This window comes from Pipistrellus hanaki (genome assembly GCF_964339955.1).
Source record: "Pipistrellus hanaki genome assembly, chromosome: 13".
Taxonomy (NCBI): Eukaryota; Metazoa; Chordata; class Mammalia; order Chiroptera; family Vespertilionidae; genus Pipistrellus; species Pipistrellus hanaki.
This window is the reverse complement of record NC_140515.1, coordinates 37935043-37950993: the sequence shown is the minus strand read 5'-3', so window position 1 is coordinate 37950993 and position 15951 is coordinate 37935043. Positions and strand designations below refer to the sequence as shown.

The 15951-nt window shown below is 42.7% G+C and overlaps 1 protein-coding gene across 1 annotated transcript in view; it reads left to right on the top strand.

The window, feature by feature from the left end:
* The window catches only part of LOC311631543 (collagen alpha-4(VI) chain-like), a 93965-nt gene extending 78389 nt beyond the window's left edge, over positions 1-15576 (top strand). The window contains exons 34-38 of the mRNA XM_084901732.1: positions 3867-3957; positions 5624-6301; positions 8252-8342; positions 9018-9247; positions 14939-15576. Coding sequence (XP_084757858.1) covers positions 3867-3957; positions 5624-6301; positions 8252-8342; positions 9018-9247; positions 14939-14994 — 1146 coding nt within the window. The 3' untranslated portion in view covers positions 14995-15576. The remainder of the gene's footprint in view (positions 1-3866; positions 3958-5623; positions 6302-8251; positions 8343-9017; positions 9248-14938) is intronic.
* The last annotated feature ends 375 nt before the right edge of the window (positions 15577-15951 follow it).

Here is a 15951-nt window from a genome sequence, read left to right as displayed (position 1 = left end):
AAGGGATGGACATGCCCTGGAGCCCTCCTTGGTCCCTTCCTGGCCCTTATCATGCACTGGTGTGGTCCCTCAGCCTGGCCTGCACCTTCTTGCAATCCAGAATCCCTCGAGGGATGTTGGAGAGCCAATTTCAGCCCAATCCTTGCAGGCCAGGTCAAGGGACCCCACTGGTGCATGAATCCATGCACTGGGCCTCTAGTTCAGGAATAAAGTTGGTTGAGAGAATTACCAAAGGTGCTGATTCAAACTTTAGTAAAGCTTTAAACCTTGAGTAGAATTTATGTGAATTTTGTGAACTTATGTGAATTTGTCTCCTATGTTGTCTGGACATGTTACTTAGCACTGAGACTTCAATTTGTATTTAAGGTATTTAATTTTTGAGATTTCCTTTTTGGGTGCTGATGGGAGTTTGCAGAAGGCATTGTAGAGTCTGTTTTCTCTCTTCACACTGGGATTCTCTCCTAACACTATCTCTCTGCTCCAAGTTTCTCAGGAATTATCTTGTCTACTTCCTTATCAGTGACTAGGACTATGCTGGCAAGTTCAAAACCCAAGTAATTAAATGTTAATGAATAACAACTAAATATAGATGAATATATACTGAATCATAGCTTCCCTATGAAATTCCATTGTGTTTTTGTAAACTTATTCCCATAATTTTATTTTTGTAGGAAAAGGAAAAATTTAAACATGATCATAAAATTATTCTTCCTAAGAAAAGGTTTTTTTTTTTTTTTTTTTGTAAATACACTTTTATTGATTTCAGAGAGGAAGGGAGAGGGGGAGAGAGATAGAAACATCAATGATGAGAGAGAATCATTGATAGGCTGCCTCCTGCATGCTTGACACTGGAGATCGAGTCCACAACCCAGCATATACACTGACGGGAATCAAACCATGGCCTCCTGGTTCATAGGTTGATGCTCAACCACTGAATCACGGTGACTGGGCAGAAAAGATTTTCCACCGATGCAAGTTTTTAAACTATTCCACTTCATTTGAATTTGGTCATTTTCCAACAAACAGAGAAACAGATGCACAAGTGCATTCTCTTAGCTGTTCAGAGTAAAAGGTAACACAGTGTCCTGACCTTGAGACACAAACAGAAAACAGTAATCGTTGGAACAGGAAGAAAACTTAGCAGCATTGAGTCCTACCCTAAAACTCTGTTGCTGAGGAAACTGAGGCCAGAGGCTTGTCTAAGGCCACGTAGTCAATCATGCTAGATCAAAGACTAGGATCTGAATTATGACACAAAAGCCATTTGTATCCCATCAACTTTTTTTTTTTTTTTTTTTTTTTTTTAATAAATCACTCCTTTGTACACGCTTGGGGAACTATTTGAACTTGTTTTGAAGTTTTTCATACTACCTCAAAATTCACATAAATTCTACATTTCAGAACACACTTCACTCATGTTTCCCGTGATTTGAAGCTCATGTATCCTAGCTTAGCATTTTCCCACAACTCTTGGGGTAAATATTGATGCTCCTAGGGTTATCTTGTTTTCCTATATCCCCTGCCGGGGATCCTGATTTCAAAAGCCTTCCAAATTGCCTCATGTAATTTCCCGGAAAGCGATCCATGTGTCATATGCGTGCCTACACTGTTTTCTCTAATCTTTGGCGATTAATTAGATCCATTTGGTTTGGTGAAGCAGATCTGAATGAATGTTGAATATTGGCAACTCTACACTCAGACTTCATGTTAGCCTCATCCATCTCTCAAAGAGTGTCAGGTTTTCCAATCTCTGGGATTGAGGTTATAACCTATAGAATTGAGAAGAATTCTATAGATAACCTGCTTACCTCTGGGCCTTTGTATATGCTGTTCCTCCATACCATCATGCTTTTCCCTGCTTATTTGCCTGGTAAATATCCTAATCATTCTTTCAAAAGTGCCACATGCTGTTATATTCCTCGGGGTCTCTCTATCCTTTCCCTTGAAATTAGTCTCCCTTTTCTGTGTTCCTAAAACATATTATTGGGCCATTTTCTTGAAAATGGTTTGTCTATCTTTCCATTTAAGCTCTTTGTAGTTGTGGCTGTGTGTCATTTTTTTTTTTTTAAATCTTCCATATGGCTTGTTAGCACTTTTATGTAGTAGATGTTTAATTAGTCCTGGCTGATTTAAATTTCTAAGTCACAAAAAAGCATAATTTAGGTTGCCTTTGTCATGTGAAGAATAAGAGAGGATGCATTTCGCCTTTCTTCTCAGGAGATTTAGGAAAGTTCTTATGTTTGGGTTTTCTTCTTCTTTCTTTTTATGTGTTACACATAAATTTTTATGTGTTTTTATGTGTTTACATTAGCATAAACAAAAGTTCAACTCTTTATATTTCTTCCCCCTGCAAGGGTTGCACTTGAATGTTTGAGGGATGCTGTAGTCCTAAACAGAAAGAGTAAAGAGCTATGTCTGGAGCATATGCTACAGAAAGTTCTTTTTCAAAGTAAGCCTTGCCTACCTATCTTTCTGAGGGCTAGCATGACATCTTCAAATGCCTAGCACCTTGTTGCCAGGCGACGGTCCCTAGCTTGCTTGGTCTGAGCCACAGGGATGAAGGAGGAGAAACTGACCTTCAGTGGGGCCCTGACCTATATGATCTGACAGAGTGTAGACAGAGATTGGACATGACTAGACCTAGATATCCACCTCTTTACAAACCACACCTCAATTCCTGACAGAAGCAATCTAAAAGCATGTTTAATTTCATCATGAGGTGAAAGTTCTGCAAAAAGTCTGTATTCATCAGGGCAGGTTGACTGTGAAACCATTCATACCCAAGTTTCAGTGGCTCAGACAATAAAGTATTATTTCTGTCATCTATCACACGTGCACGCAGGACTGGGTATGTGTGAGAGGAGGTTGGGTGGGGGGTGTTGCTGCAGCCATTTCAGGACCTGGGCTCCTTTTATCAGCGGCGCTCGTCATACCCATTGGCCTCAAAGCCTCCTTCTGGGTCTTCTACATGAGGTCCATGGGAGCAGGAGGGTTTAGTGCATGCACTAGGAACGACATACATCACTTTCACCTGCATGCCATTGGTTAGACTCTGACCCTAGGGTCCCACTGAACTGCAGGGGAGGGTGGGAAATGTAGTGTAGGAAGAAGAGGGAGTGGGTTTGCTAATCATCTAACCACTTGTCACATGGACCTTGTTGGATTTATTGTTGCTATTATTCAACATTTTATGTTTAAACCTCGATATCAGTTATTAACTAATCCTAACTGGAAAGGTGAAGTGAAGGAGATAAACAGATTTGCCATTCCTACAAAGCCTTCCCTGATTCCTCCTCATTCCTGCCTTCTGGCTTTGATATATCTCATCTCTGAATACCAGAAAGCCTCCCTTAGGTAATTGCCTCTTTCCAGTCTAATGGAATATGATTTATATAGCCACCTCCTTAAAGAGAGGCGCTGTTCATGTTTATAGCTCTCATCACACTGCATCCTGCAGACTGTGGACAACCTCTAAAGACTTATGGAATTTATAAATGATCGAACCCTCAGCTCCCTGACCCTCATTCAACACAACATTATACTGATTGAGGTTTATACACATCAGGAGCCTGAAAACCCACAGCTCTTGTATCCACAGTCCAACCTCCAGGTTAGAACCAGAGAACTAAATGACTATTAAGAACTGTAATAGATAATGCCAATATATATACGAGTTATATATATGAATATAATGCCTATGTATGCCTATATTAATATATATATAATATTATTTAAAATGTATAATTATTTTCTTTTAAAAATGCCATATTAATATTTTTCTCATCTGAATTGAAAAAAAAACAAAACAAAAACAAGGCCTAAATTCAATTCAGTAAATGACAAACTTGTGTGTGTGTTTGGATTAGATGGATGGAACCAACAGATTTCACTTATTCTCCTGGGAGACCAAGAGCCAGCAGGATGTGGAGCACATGGCCCGCTGCGTCCTCTGCTATGGTAAGCATGGGCAGCATTTCTGATTGGACTGATGTGCATAGAACAGGATTAATTAATTGGTGGCCAAAGGCCAGGTCTGTTCTGCAGATGTCTTATTTTATTGGCACGTGCAGAGTTTTAGAATCTGGGAATTTCCTGTTAATCTGGAAATCCCTTTTTCTTAGGAAGTCAGAATGGTCTGGAGTCACAGATGCTGGGTTCCCATGTGGCCACAATCAGCCAGAGCTGAGCTGTGTCTACCCACTTTGTTATTATTATTTTTATTTTATTTTATTTTATTTAATTTTAATTTTATTTTATTTTATTTTATTTTATTTTATTTTATTTTATTTTATTTTATTTTATTTTATTTTATTTTATTTTATTTTATTTTATTTTTACAGAGAGAGGAAGAGAGAGGGATAGAGAGTTAAAAACATCGATGAGAGAATCATCTATCAGCTGCCTCTTGCACACCCCCTACTGGGGATGTGCCCGCAACTAAGGTATATGCCCTTGACCAGAATCAAACCCGGGACTTTTCAGTCCACAGGCTGACGCTCTATCCACTGAGCCAATCCAGTTTCGGCTGTGTCTACCCACTTTGGATGGGGCAAGTGCCTGCTAGTGCCTCCTCTCTCCTTCCCTCCCTATTGTCTTGCCTCTTGCTCTGCTTACTTACCTGTCTTGCCAGGTTCCTGTGGATGGCTGGGTTTGTGTTCTTTCTTTTGTGGCACCGTAGTGTGAAGGGCAGAAGACCACAGAACTATGAGTCAAGAGTCCTGGGTTTAGGCCTGGATTTGGCAGGTCATCATGGGATATTGGCAGGTCATTCAATGTCTCTGTCTTCAGCATCCATCACTCTGTCCCACATGTCACACCAGCCTGTGCCAGAGAAAATTTTGTGCTGAAACCCATGCATGCCCATGTGTAGAGGGTTTTCATCCATGTCCACAGGGCTGGAGTCCTATTTGTGAAATCAAAAGGGGATTTAATTGTTTCCTCTTCTTGATCCACACTAAGATGTATCGCTGCCATCAGAGATCTGGTCCTGAGAACTGGGTCAAGTCAAATGCAATCATTGCCATTGGCAGAGAATGTTACAGCGGATGAACTGCTTTCACATCCATCATCTCATTTGACACTCTGGGCCTCAGTTTTCTCTCCCGAAGAAGCATAGACCTAGCTGGTATTCATTGAACTTGAGGGTTTTTTTTTTTTTTTTTTTTTTTTTTTTTTTTTTTTCCTGTATCAGGCATTGTTCTGAGCAGTTACAAATATTAAATCATTTTAAAAACTTAAACCTCACAAGGTAGGTACTATCATTCTCATCACTGTCCCTGTCTGACAGATGAGGAAACTGAGGCAGCGGGAAGGCTGAGTAATTTGCTCAAGGCCACCCACCCAGGAATAGGTAGAACCTGGACTGACCCAGGCAGATGTCTAGGAACCTAAAAATGAAGAAGCCACATGGCCCAGTAGTTAAAAATATTAAACGTGGGATCGTCGTCTCAATTCTTTCTCCTGAAAAACGGGCATTTACTTACAGCGCCCATCTGCGGCCCTTGTCAACACAATGCAAATACCGTTTAGCAGCGCCTGTTCTTGCCGAGAGTCTGGAAGTGTGTTTGCACGGAAAGGAAAGGGATGCATGGTAACTCTGGCCTCTCCTGCCCTTCCTTCCCAGACAAGTGCCGACCAGCCCCGGAGTGCAGGTCCCCTGGGCCCCTGGCAGTGGACGTGGACATGGCGTTCGTGGTGGACAGCTCCCACAGCGTCGGCACCGATGTGTACCAAGCCGCGTTGCATCTAGTGGACACTGTGCTCGACAACCTGGAGGTGGCTGCGCAGCCCGACACGTCTCTCTACGGAGCACGCGTGGCTCTGGTGACGTACACGACTCCAGGCTTCCGGCCGGGAGCGTCACAGCCCCCCGTGCTGGAGGCTTTCCTCCTGACCTCCCATGGCCACCAGACACAGATGCAGAGGCACATCCGGGAGGCCATGGGCCACCCCCTGCAGGGAGCCCCAGCCCTGGGCTACGCCCTGGAGTGGACACTAGAGAAGGTGCTCCAGGCAGCCCCGCTGCCCAGGAGGGCACAGGTTCTCTTCGCCATCGTGGCCAGTGAGACGAGCAGCTGGGACCGGGAGAAGCTGAGGACTCTGTCCCTGGAGGCCAAGTGCAAGGGCATCACTCTGTTTGTGCTGGCCTTGGGTCCGGGCGTGGGGACCCGTGAGCTGGCTGAGCTGGCTGGAGTGGCCAGCGCCCCCTCTGAGCAGCACCTGCTGTACCTGCAGGGCATCTCAGACCCAGAGGTGGCCTACGCCAGGCGCTTCACATGGGCCTTCCTGAACCTCCTAAAAAGTGAGCAGTCTTTGAGCACGGGGATGCCTGGGGGGCGGGGCGGGTTTCAGGGAGGGAGAACTACTGCACAGCCTGGCATTTGGCCAAGCAGGCGCCCATTGAACCTTCATCCTTGCTGAGGTGCATGCAGCCCCACAACCTCTGGGAAGATGGTAGAGGAGCACCCTGTTTCCTGAAAAGCCTGAGCTGCCATTGCCCTGACACTGTGCCAAGCCTAGTGTTGGTTTTTTTTGTCTGGAACCTCTCAGCTGGTTGTTGGGAAGCCTCAAGTCTCCCCAAAACCTCTCAATTTTCTCATTTACCAAAATGAAAATGACAATCTCTTCCTTATTTGTGAAGCCTACATTCAAATATGTGCATGGAGGGGGTTCGAAAGCACCAGTGCTGTACAATTAAGTGGCATAGTTATTGCTATTACTATTTCCCAGAATCCAGTGGTGTATAACAGTGCTTCTCTAATTTTCACATGTATCTCCTGGGGAGTCTTGTCAAATGTAGCTTCGGATTCAGTAGGTCTGAGCTGGGTCTGGGATTCTGCATTTTTCTCAAGCTCCCAAATGATGCTGATGCTGGTAGTCCACGCTTTGAGTAACAAGAATATATGACATTTCTTTTTCTGGGACTTGCTCAGGTTGGGTGGATGGAGCCAATAGTGAAGGTTAAGGGGCACCCTGACAGTGCACCTGGACAGGAATTCTTCCCCATCTCCTCACCTCCAATCAGAACCAAACTAGTTGAATCAAATTCATGAGCAGCAGGTACCAAAGCTGTATTCCTAGCATGATAATGGAGATCATTGGGATTTGGCGGTGGATATTGATCTGGTCACATTTCCAGGAGTTTGTCTTGGGCTCCATCCACCACTGCTAATCCAAATCAGGTCATGTACAGGGCGCCTCAAAGTGACCTGTGAGGCCTTCCTTCTGGGAGACATGAGTTTCTCAGTTTATAAGTGGGTGTGATATCAAGGCTTCCTGCTGGGAGACTTGAGGAAGATCTGCCCCTCAGTGAAGGGCTCAAAGGGGATCTGATGGACACCTAGAAGTACTGACACAGCATTTGTGCCCCTCAAGTTGGAGAGACACAAAGATCAATGGCTTAGTTCAAGTCCTACTTTTGCCACTAGGGAGCTCTGGGGCCCTAGAAAGGTCAGTGAAGCACTCTGAGCTTGCGATTTCTTTTCTTTAAAAAAATATATATATTTTATTGATTTTGTACAGAGAGGAAGGGAGAGAGATAGAGAGTTAGAAACATCGATGAGAGAGAGTCATCGATCAGCTGTCTCTTGCACACCCCCTACTGGGGATATGCCCGCAACCAAAGTACATGCCCTTGACCGGAATCGAACCCGGGAACTTTCAGTCCCCAAGCCGACACTCTATCCATTGAGCCAAACCGGTTTTGGCAAGCTTGAGATTTCTTATTGTTGTAGGAGATGGAAGAGAGATTTGCAAGATATGGCTGATGGCTTAGTGATTCTTTGAGGGAGACGAAGACTGAAGGAATCCCCTTTCTACTTTGTTTTAATTTCATCTTTTTAATGTTTTATTATGTTAGGTTGCACTTTGTTTTCTTATAGTCTTTTATGTTGTGATTTTACATTATTCATATGATAGCATGCATTTTATGTTTTCATTTTTTAAATTTTATTTTTGTATTTGTTTTATGCTTTGCTTAAATTTTACATTTTTTTAATTTTATGTCAATGGATTTTTAATTTTATGTTTTGCTTCATTTCATTTTTATTTTGTTTTGCTTTTTATTTTGCTTTGTTGTGTGTTTTACTGTATTTTATGCTTTATTTGAGTTTATTTTGTCTTTTAAGTTTTTGTGTTAATGGATAATATTTTGTTTTTATGCTTCATTTTACCTTATGTTTAGTTTATTTTCAAGTTTTATATTATTTTATGCTTTATTTGACTTGACTTTATTTTGAAATTTTACTTTCAGGTGGAACAAACCAGTACCCACCCCCAGAGCTCATTGAAGAATGTGGGGGCCCCAGCCGAGGGGACACTCGGATGCAATCACTTATTCAGAGGTAGGCTGAGGGCAGAGCTGAGATTGTCTCATAGCTCTGTCTCTTGCAGGAGACAACTCCCTAAAGCAGTGGTTGGCAAACTGTGGCTCACGAGCAACATGCGGCTCTTTGGCCCCTTGATTGTTCTAATGCCACTTCTTCAAAATAGACTTGCCCAGGCTGAAAACCGACTTCTGCTCATGGGCCACGAAGTTTCAACCGCACTATATGAGCATGTCCGCACGTGGTATTTTATGGAAGAGCCACACTCAAGGGGCCAAAGAGCCGCATGTGGCTCGCGAGCTGTGGTTTGCCTGTGACCTAGAGAAAGGTCACAGGCAGGGTCAGTCCTTGACCTGACCCAAACTATTGGAGAGAGAATGCTCCTGTGTTTGACAACTCTGATATGGTGTGTCTTTTCTTTCCTTAAGAGTAAGACAGGACAATATAAAACATTGAAAGAACACATAAGTGTATAAAAGCAAAAATTAAAAATTTCCATTCCACCCCATGCCCATCTTATTAAAGTTAATAATGCGAAACATATTATTGCTACTTTTGTCCAATGTGATAACGAAGTCATTGGGAAATGCTCAAACCCACAGCTTTATTGAGCTCAGTAGTGTCGATTGGGAAATGAATCTCTCAGGTCTCATGGTTTAGTTAATCAGTTTGGCACGGATTGTTTTTATACAGGCTGCCCAAGCGCCAGCGTGGCATATCTGGCTTTGCTGATGATTTGGAAGCACTTGAAGCAACACATTTTTTTCTAGAGGAGAACAGAACAGCAATGATGACATCTATAACTCAGCCAGAAACACTTGAAAATTATGTAAAGAATGGATATGCCACTGAAGAAAACAAACAAGAAATGTCTGCAAAACAGAAGAAAAATGGGAGAGAAGTAAATTCAGACACTACTTCTGGTAAAAAACAAAAACAACTATTCCTTACTCCTTGAGTTTACTTTTTAAAATCTTTATCTTTTTTTTTTTTAATCCTGCATACTATGTGTGTTAGCTTACAAATGTTGGCTTTTATATACCTTCCTTCCAAATATACAAATTCATATATGCAGCTAAAGAAATTAGTTTAAGACCATATTTAAGAACTAACTTTCACCTACATGTAAACTTGGTGCTGAACAGAAGCTGTTTCAGTGGGTCGGATGGGAGCACATCCTATGAAATGTCTGTATTTCATTGTGGCGAAGCAATGATCTATTGCAGAAGCAGCAAACATACTCCTGACCTGTAGGACAATGCACTGGCTTGTAGGAAGCTCCTCCATCTATGAATGGCCACATAGGTGCTGACCAAGTTTCAGGAACCTTTGGGTTCATCTAAAACAACTAGCAATGATTTAGGGCTATCGCAGGTAATAATGCAGATACGATGTGACCCCTTACATGGGCTCAACAAAGTGAACAACTCAGTGACAGCATTAGAAAGAGGTTTGGGAGGATTTGACTCTCAAGTTTGTAAAATGTAGGGAAAAAGATGGCTGGAAGAATTTCTAGTGAGTGGGTGGTCAGTCCTGCTTACAATAAATAAGATAATTGCCCAGAGGTTTTGAATGTGCCTAGATGGTTCTCTATCTGGGGCAGCTAGCTAAGTGGCCACACTTCTGTGGCTCAGTTTTATGATCCGTAAAGTGAGAATTGTGTGAATACCTATCTCACAGGGTTGTTTTGAGGATAAAACTTGTTAATTTATGTGTTTGCCACGTAACAAGCCTACAACCCAAGGTAGGTATTAAGATGCAGATATGTCCTATCACTTAGGTTCCAAAGTAAACAGATGTTTAAAGGAAATAACAAAACTGATGGACAGAGGAGTGGTCACTCCCAGCAGCACAGTCTACCTCCTTAGCTGAAAAATTCAGGATCGCACTTCACCTGTTGACCATTGTGTTCTCAGTATGTAATATTGTCAGGTACTTCGCTGAGGCAGTTGTTTTCAGTCTTGGCTGTAAAATAGGAATCTCTAAAAATTCTCAAAGCCCAGACCGCATCCCAGACCAATTCAATCAGAATTGCTGGGCTGGGGAGCTACCCAGCAATTCCACTGAGCAGCCACGAGTGAGTACCCCTGCTCCAAAGGAGCCTTTCCTACAAAGTCAAGGTGAAAGAGGAGGAGGACAGCTGACAGGCCATCTAATTCAGTCCTACTCACAGACAAAAACAAAGGCCTGAGGGTCCCCCAGATTTCTGAAGAGCTGTCTCTAGTCTTGACTTGAGCTCTTTGGGAGGGGGCCATTGCTGGCTGCAACCTTCTTCAAACATTGTCCTCTCTTCGCCCCAGAGATATTCTCCTCTTGTTCTACTTCTGACCAGTCCACCTGGGCTCCTCTTTCCAGGTCTAGCCCCACAGAAAGAACCAAGTTTCATAAAACCTGAAATTTATCATCTAGGAGCCCTCTTTAATTTAGAAAGCATATGAAATTATTAACATTTAAATCAAAAGTGAATATTTGATACAAATGAGGGGCCCTGAAGCTTAGGCTTCACGAATTTGATGGTAAACCTGCAATGCCTTCCCCAACGTCCTTTCTTCAGTCCTCCAAGGACTCTGCACATCCTACAGGGACAAGTTTTCCCGCCATGACTTCCTCTAGCTCCTCTGTACTGATGACTTCAAATCCCTACCTTCCATCTTGCACTCTCTCCTGAGCTGCAGACCAGCTTAGCCAGCTGCCCTCCAGATGGCACCATTGCACATGCCCGCAGTCATTTCAGACAAACTTAATTAAACAAATGGGACTCATCTTTCCCATTCAAATTTTCTTCACCTTTATTCTTTATTGGAATGAACCTCCACTGACCCAGGAATGGAAAGCTAGAACCCAAACATCACTAATTTTCTCCTCTCCTCTCCTCTCCTGCCTCTAACTGGTGACCACATCTTCGTGTGACTTCCTCCTCAGCATCTCTCAGTTCCATTCCCTTTCCCGCAATCTTCCCTTTTAATGCCTTGGCTTTCACCTTGAGTGTAATTGCAATGCTGTTTAACGAGTCTCATTTCTTCCAGTTGGTCCTACTTCCTATTCCATTCTGAACACCAAATTAAGTTATCTAAAATGGAAATCTGATCCTGTCGTTTGTCTTCTTTATTTCCCAATGGTTTATATTATAGGGGCGGGGAACTTTTTTTCTTGCCAAGGGCCATTTGGATATTTATAACATCATTTCTGGGTCATATAAACATAGCAACTTAAAAATTAGCCTGCTATCTTTGGTCAGACACTTAATTATCTCACCCTAATGCCTGGGCAGGGCCAGACCAAATAATTTCACGAGCTGGACATTCCCCTGGTTTATAAGACAATGTTCAGATGCCTGCATAAGGCACACAGTCCTCTGTGATTAGACCTTGCAGTGTCTTCGGAGGCCTACTGGTTGCCACTTCCCTACATACACCTTTTGCACCATTTGCAGTAGCCCTGATCTCCTGTTCTTTATTCCAAGTCCCCATGCCTTTGCTCATGCTCATCTGTCCATTTGCTGCCTTCCACCTGGATTCCATCTACTTATCTCTCTCTCTTTTTTTTAAAATATATTTTATTGATTTTTTTTTTTTACAGAGAGGAAGAGAGAGGGAGAGAGAGTTAAAAACGTCAATGACAGAGAAACATCCACCAGCTGCCTCCTGCACACCCCCCACCGGGGATGTGCCCGCAACCAAGGTACATGCCCTTGACCGGAATCGAACCTGGGACCTTTCAGTCCCGCAGACCGACGCTCCACCACGGAGCCAAACCGGTTTCGGCTCATCTACTCATCTCTTAATATTTAGTTCAAGTTTCACTACTACTTAGAGTCCTTTCTGGCCCCTATGTAGTCTTAAATTTTCATGGCCTTCTTTGTGTGCCTGTATCTTAAGCTAAATTCTTCCATGGTACCTGCAACCTTTTGTTGCATGTACTTGTAAAGAATTGTCATAGAACCCAGGCTGATCTTGGTATAATTTTCAATTTCAGTGCTATCTCCAAAGCACACACACATGGCTTTCTCCTCCAAGAAGGGCTACATCATGAGACATATGTGTCAGTAGAGAGAACCAGGCCAGGCGTATTGCAATCTCATTGTAGCTTTTCTTCAAACCTATCCAGTGTTCTCCTTTCTCTTCCCCTTTTCTTCACTCCTGGTTCCGTGGACTTGTTTGAGTAAAATTGATTGCTGCTATAGAATTCTTTTAAGAAAGGCCAATGTTAACACTCTTGGTAAAAACAATGTGAATGTAACATTAGGACATAGCAATAATTGCTTGGGTGAAAACTTTCTTTCCCCCTCCTCCCCCCCCCCCCCCCCCAAATGCCATATCATACTGATAAAAGAAAACTTACGACTCTGAGGCTCCTTTAGGTTGCACAGAGTACCTTGGAGATGATAGTTTAAAGCATCGAGGATTGACTTCCTGTAGCTGTGCTGACCGACGACTAGCCACATGGGCTATTTAAATAGAAAATCATTTAAATTAAATAAAACTGAAAATTCAGTTCCTTGGATGCAACAGCCATATTTCAAATACTCAACAGTCACATGAGCAGTGACTACTGTGTTAGTGCGGACATAGAATATGTCCCTCATTGCAGAGGGTCTGTAAGGCATGCTGCTCTTTTTTAAAAAAAATATATATTTTATTGATTTCTTACAGAGAGGAAAGGAGAGAGATAGAGAGCTAGAAATGTCAATGAGAGAGAAACATCGACCAGCTGCCTCTTGCACACCCCCCACCAGGGATGTGCCCACAACCAATGTACATGCCCTTGACTGGAATCGAACCCGGGATCTTTCAGTCCACAGACTGACACTCTACTGCTGAGCCAAACTGGTTTCGGCGAGGCATGCTGCTCTTGAAGAATAAACCGCTGGTTGTCTCCCAGATTAAATTCAAGGGTGGGACTTCTAAAGCCAAAAGCCACAAAGTCTCACTAGGAAAAGTAATGATAGATAGATTGATTGATTTGTTTGTTTATTTATAAATACTCAACTGTGAATATGTCTTTTATTGATTCTAGAGATAGAGGAAGGGAAAAAGAGGTAGAGAGAAGGAGAGGAGAGGAGAGGGGAGGGGAAGGGAGGGGAGAAGAGAGAGAGAGAGAGAGAGAGAGAGAGAGAGAGAGAGAGAGAGAGAGAGAGAGAAGAAAAACATTGATCAGTTACCTCCCATGTGCATTCTGATGGGGATCAAATCTATTGTACAACCTGATTGTGTGTCCTGACCAGGAATTGAACCTGAGACCTTCTGGTGTATGGCCTGACATTCTAAGCAACTGAGCCACCCATCCAGGGCAAAGTAAGGATCCATTTAAACAAGTCCTTGGCCTGTCAGTTTGGAATTGGTTTGTAATGGTAGAAGTTGGTGTCAGCTGATTGCTGAGCCCTCAATCTATTTGATCTTTTTGTTGGATCCAGAGAGTACAGTCAAAAGTTCACCACCGGAATATTTTTCTATTGACTCCAATAATATTTTTGGAGGAGCATTTGCATGTATCCTTCTCTGGATCCTTCTCCTGAGCCCTCACTGCCTGTTTACCCCCGCCCCCCCCCAACCCCTAAGTCAGAGCCATGCAGCAGACCAATTCCAATGTGCCTGTTCAAGGCGTAGGACTGTTCGTTACCCCACTAAGAGTGCATCTCATCCCCTTGGGTCCAGCGCATCTGGTCACTCATTCAAGAGAACTAGTCTGTGCTGATTACACTAATGAGAGTGTATCAGTAGCTTCCCAGGAACAAACCACAATTTTAATGCTCACTTTCTGAAGCAAGATAACTTCCTTATGTGGGAGTGATTGGAAGGCCCAGGGAAACGGGAGGTAAGGAGCTGGCCTACAATGAAAATTAATGTCTGATTTAGAACCCACTGTATCCCAGATTTTGCTCGGTTGTCACTTGTTGATTCCCAACGGTTTCTGCATTTCCCAGGAACATCCTGTTTTCCTTTTAATATTAAGTTCTTGGGTAAGTGTCAAGATGCAATAAATAATACATAAACTGTATTTGCTTAGGCTATTAGAAGGCTTTGAGATTAGGAAGCGACTGAGATGGTTTGAATAAAGAGGGAAATAAGTATAATAAACAAGTAAGGAATTCTCAGTATCAGAAAGATTTATTTATTCATCCACTCACTCATTTATGCGTTGAGTATAAATGTGTTAGGTACTGTGCAAAATAATACCTGAAATTGTATTACACCTTTCACACATGTTATGTAACACCTTACAACAACAACTTATGAAGGTTTTTTTGTTTTTTTTAAGATTGTTTGTATGGTTTAGGACAAAGGTTGGCAAACTCATTAGTCAACAGAGCCAAATATCAACAGTACAACGATTGAAATTTCTTTTGCGAGCCAAAAATTTTAAACTTAAACTTCTTTTAATGCCCAGACCGTGGTATTTTGTGGGCCAAAGAGCCGCATGTGGCTCGTGAGCCACAGTTTGCCCACCACTGGTCTAGAAAACTGAGGCTCAGAAAGATTGTGTCTTGCTCAAGGCTACACAGCAAGTAGATAGTGGGGCTAGGATTCATTTTCAGGCCTGTGCCACCAAACCATTGCTCCCTTCCTGTCATTGTCATACAGGAAATTCAACCCCTCGCCTTTGTTTTGTGGCAGGTCCCTGTTTGATGGGTCCCATGGAAGGCGAGTGCCAGGATTACACCCTGAAGTAGTACTATAACAAGGACAAGCGGGCTTGCTAACAGTTCTGGTATGGCAGCTGTGGGGGCAACGCCAACCGGTTTGAAACCAAGGAAGAATGTAAGGTTTGATGTGTCCCAACGCCCCTATAGAGTCGGGCAGAGTCTCATTACGGTCGCCTCTGCTTTAATCATGGATGAAATCGAGATTGCCTTCCTGAGACAGTGCGGCAGCTCCTGAGTGGTGAAGCCCGCTCTGCAGTCACAGAGGTCCATTCCTAACCACTGAACTGTTTCCTGCCGGCGGAGGACTTGGGAAAAACGATTTGTGATTGGGGAAGGACTGCATTCTAGTAGTTTAAAAAAGCAACCGAAACTTTCCTGAACATTATTTAAATGATGTAGACCTGAATGATAAAGAAATTTGAACTTGACCTAACATTCGTTTTTTTGGCTATGCAGCAAAAGAGAAATCAACGTGTACGCAATGAGTAAAAGCTAATTTGGAAGTGAGTTGCAACTTGATTTTTTTTTTTTTTTTTTACCACTTGAAAACCTGGAAGTATTCGTCAAAGCTGGGGTTCGCAAAAAGGCACATCTAATGTGGAATTTCATCCTGACTACTGAATGTGAAAATAAAGGCGATCTCCATGAAATCATTTGGTGTGCTGCCTGCTCACTGCAATCTGTGCTATTCTTTTTTCTTTCTTTCTTTTTTTTTTTGCTTTGTAGTACATTTTATTTTTATTTATTTTAAAAATTCTTTATTGTTTAAAGTATTACATATAGTATTACATGTATCTCCCCCCCTCCACCATTGACCTCTCCCCAGCCATGTACCCTCCCCTCCCCACCCAGCACATACCCTCACTTTCCTAGTGTCTTTGTCCATTCGTTATGCTTATATAAATGCAAGCAAGTTCTTTGGTTAATCTCTTACCTCTGCCCCCCGACCCTGGACCCAATCTTCCCTCTGAAGTTTGACAGCCT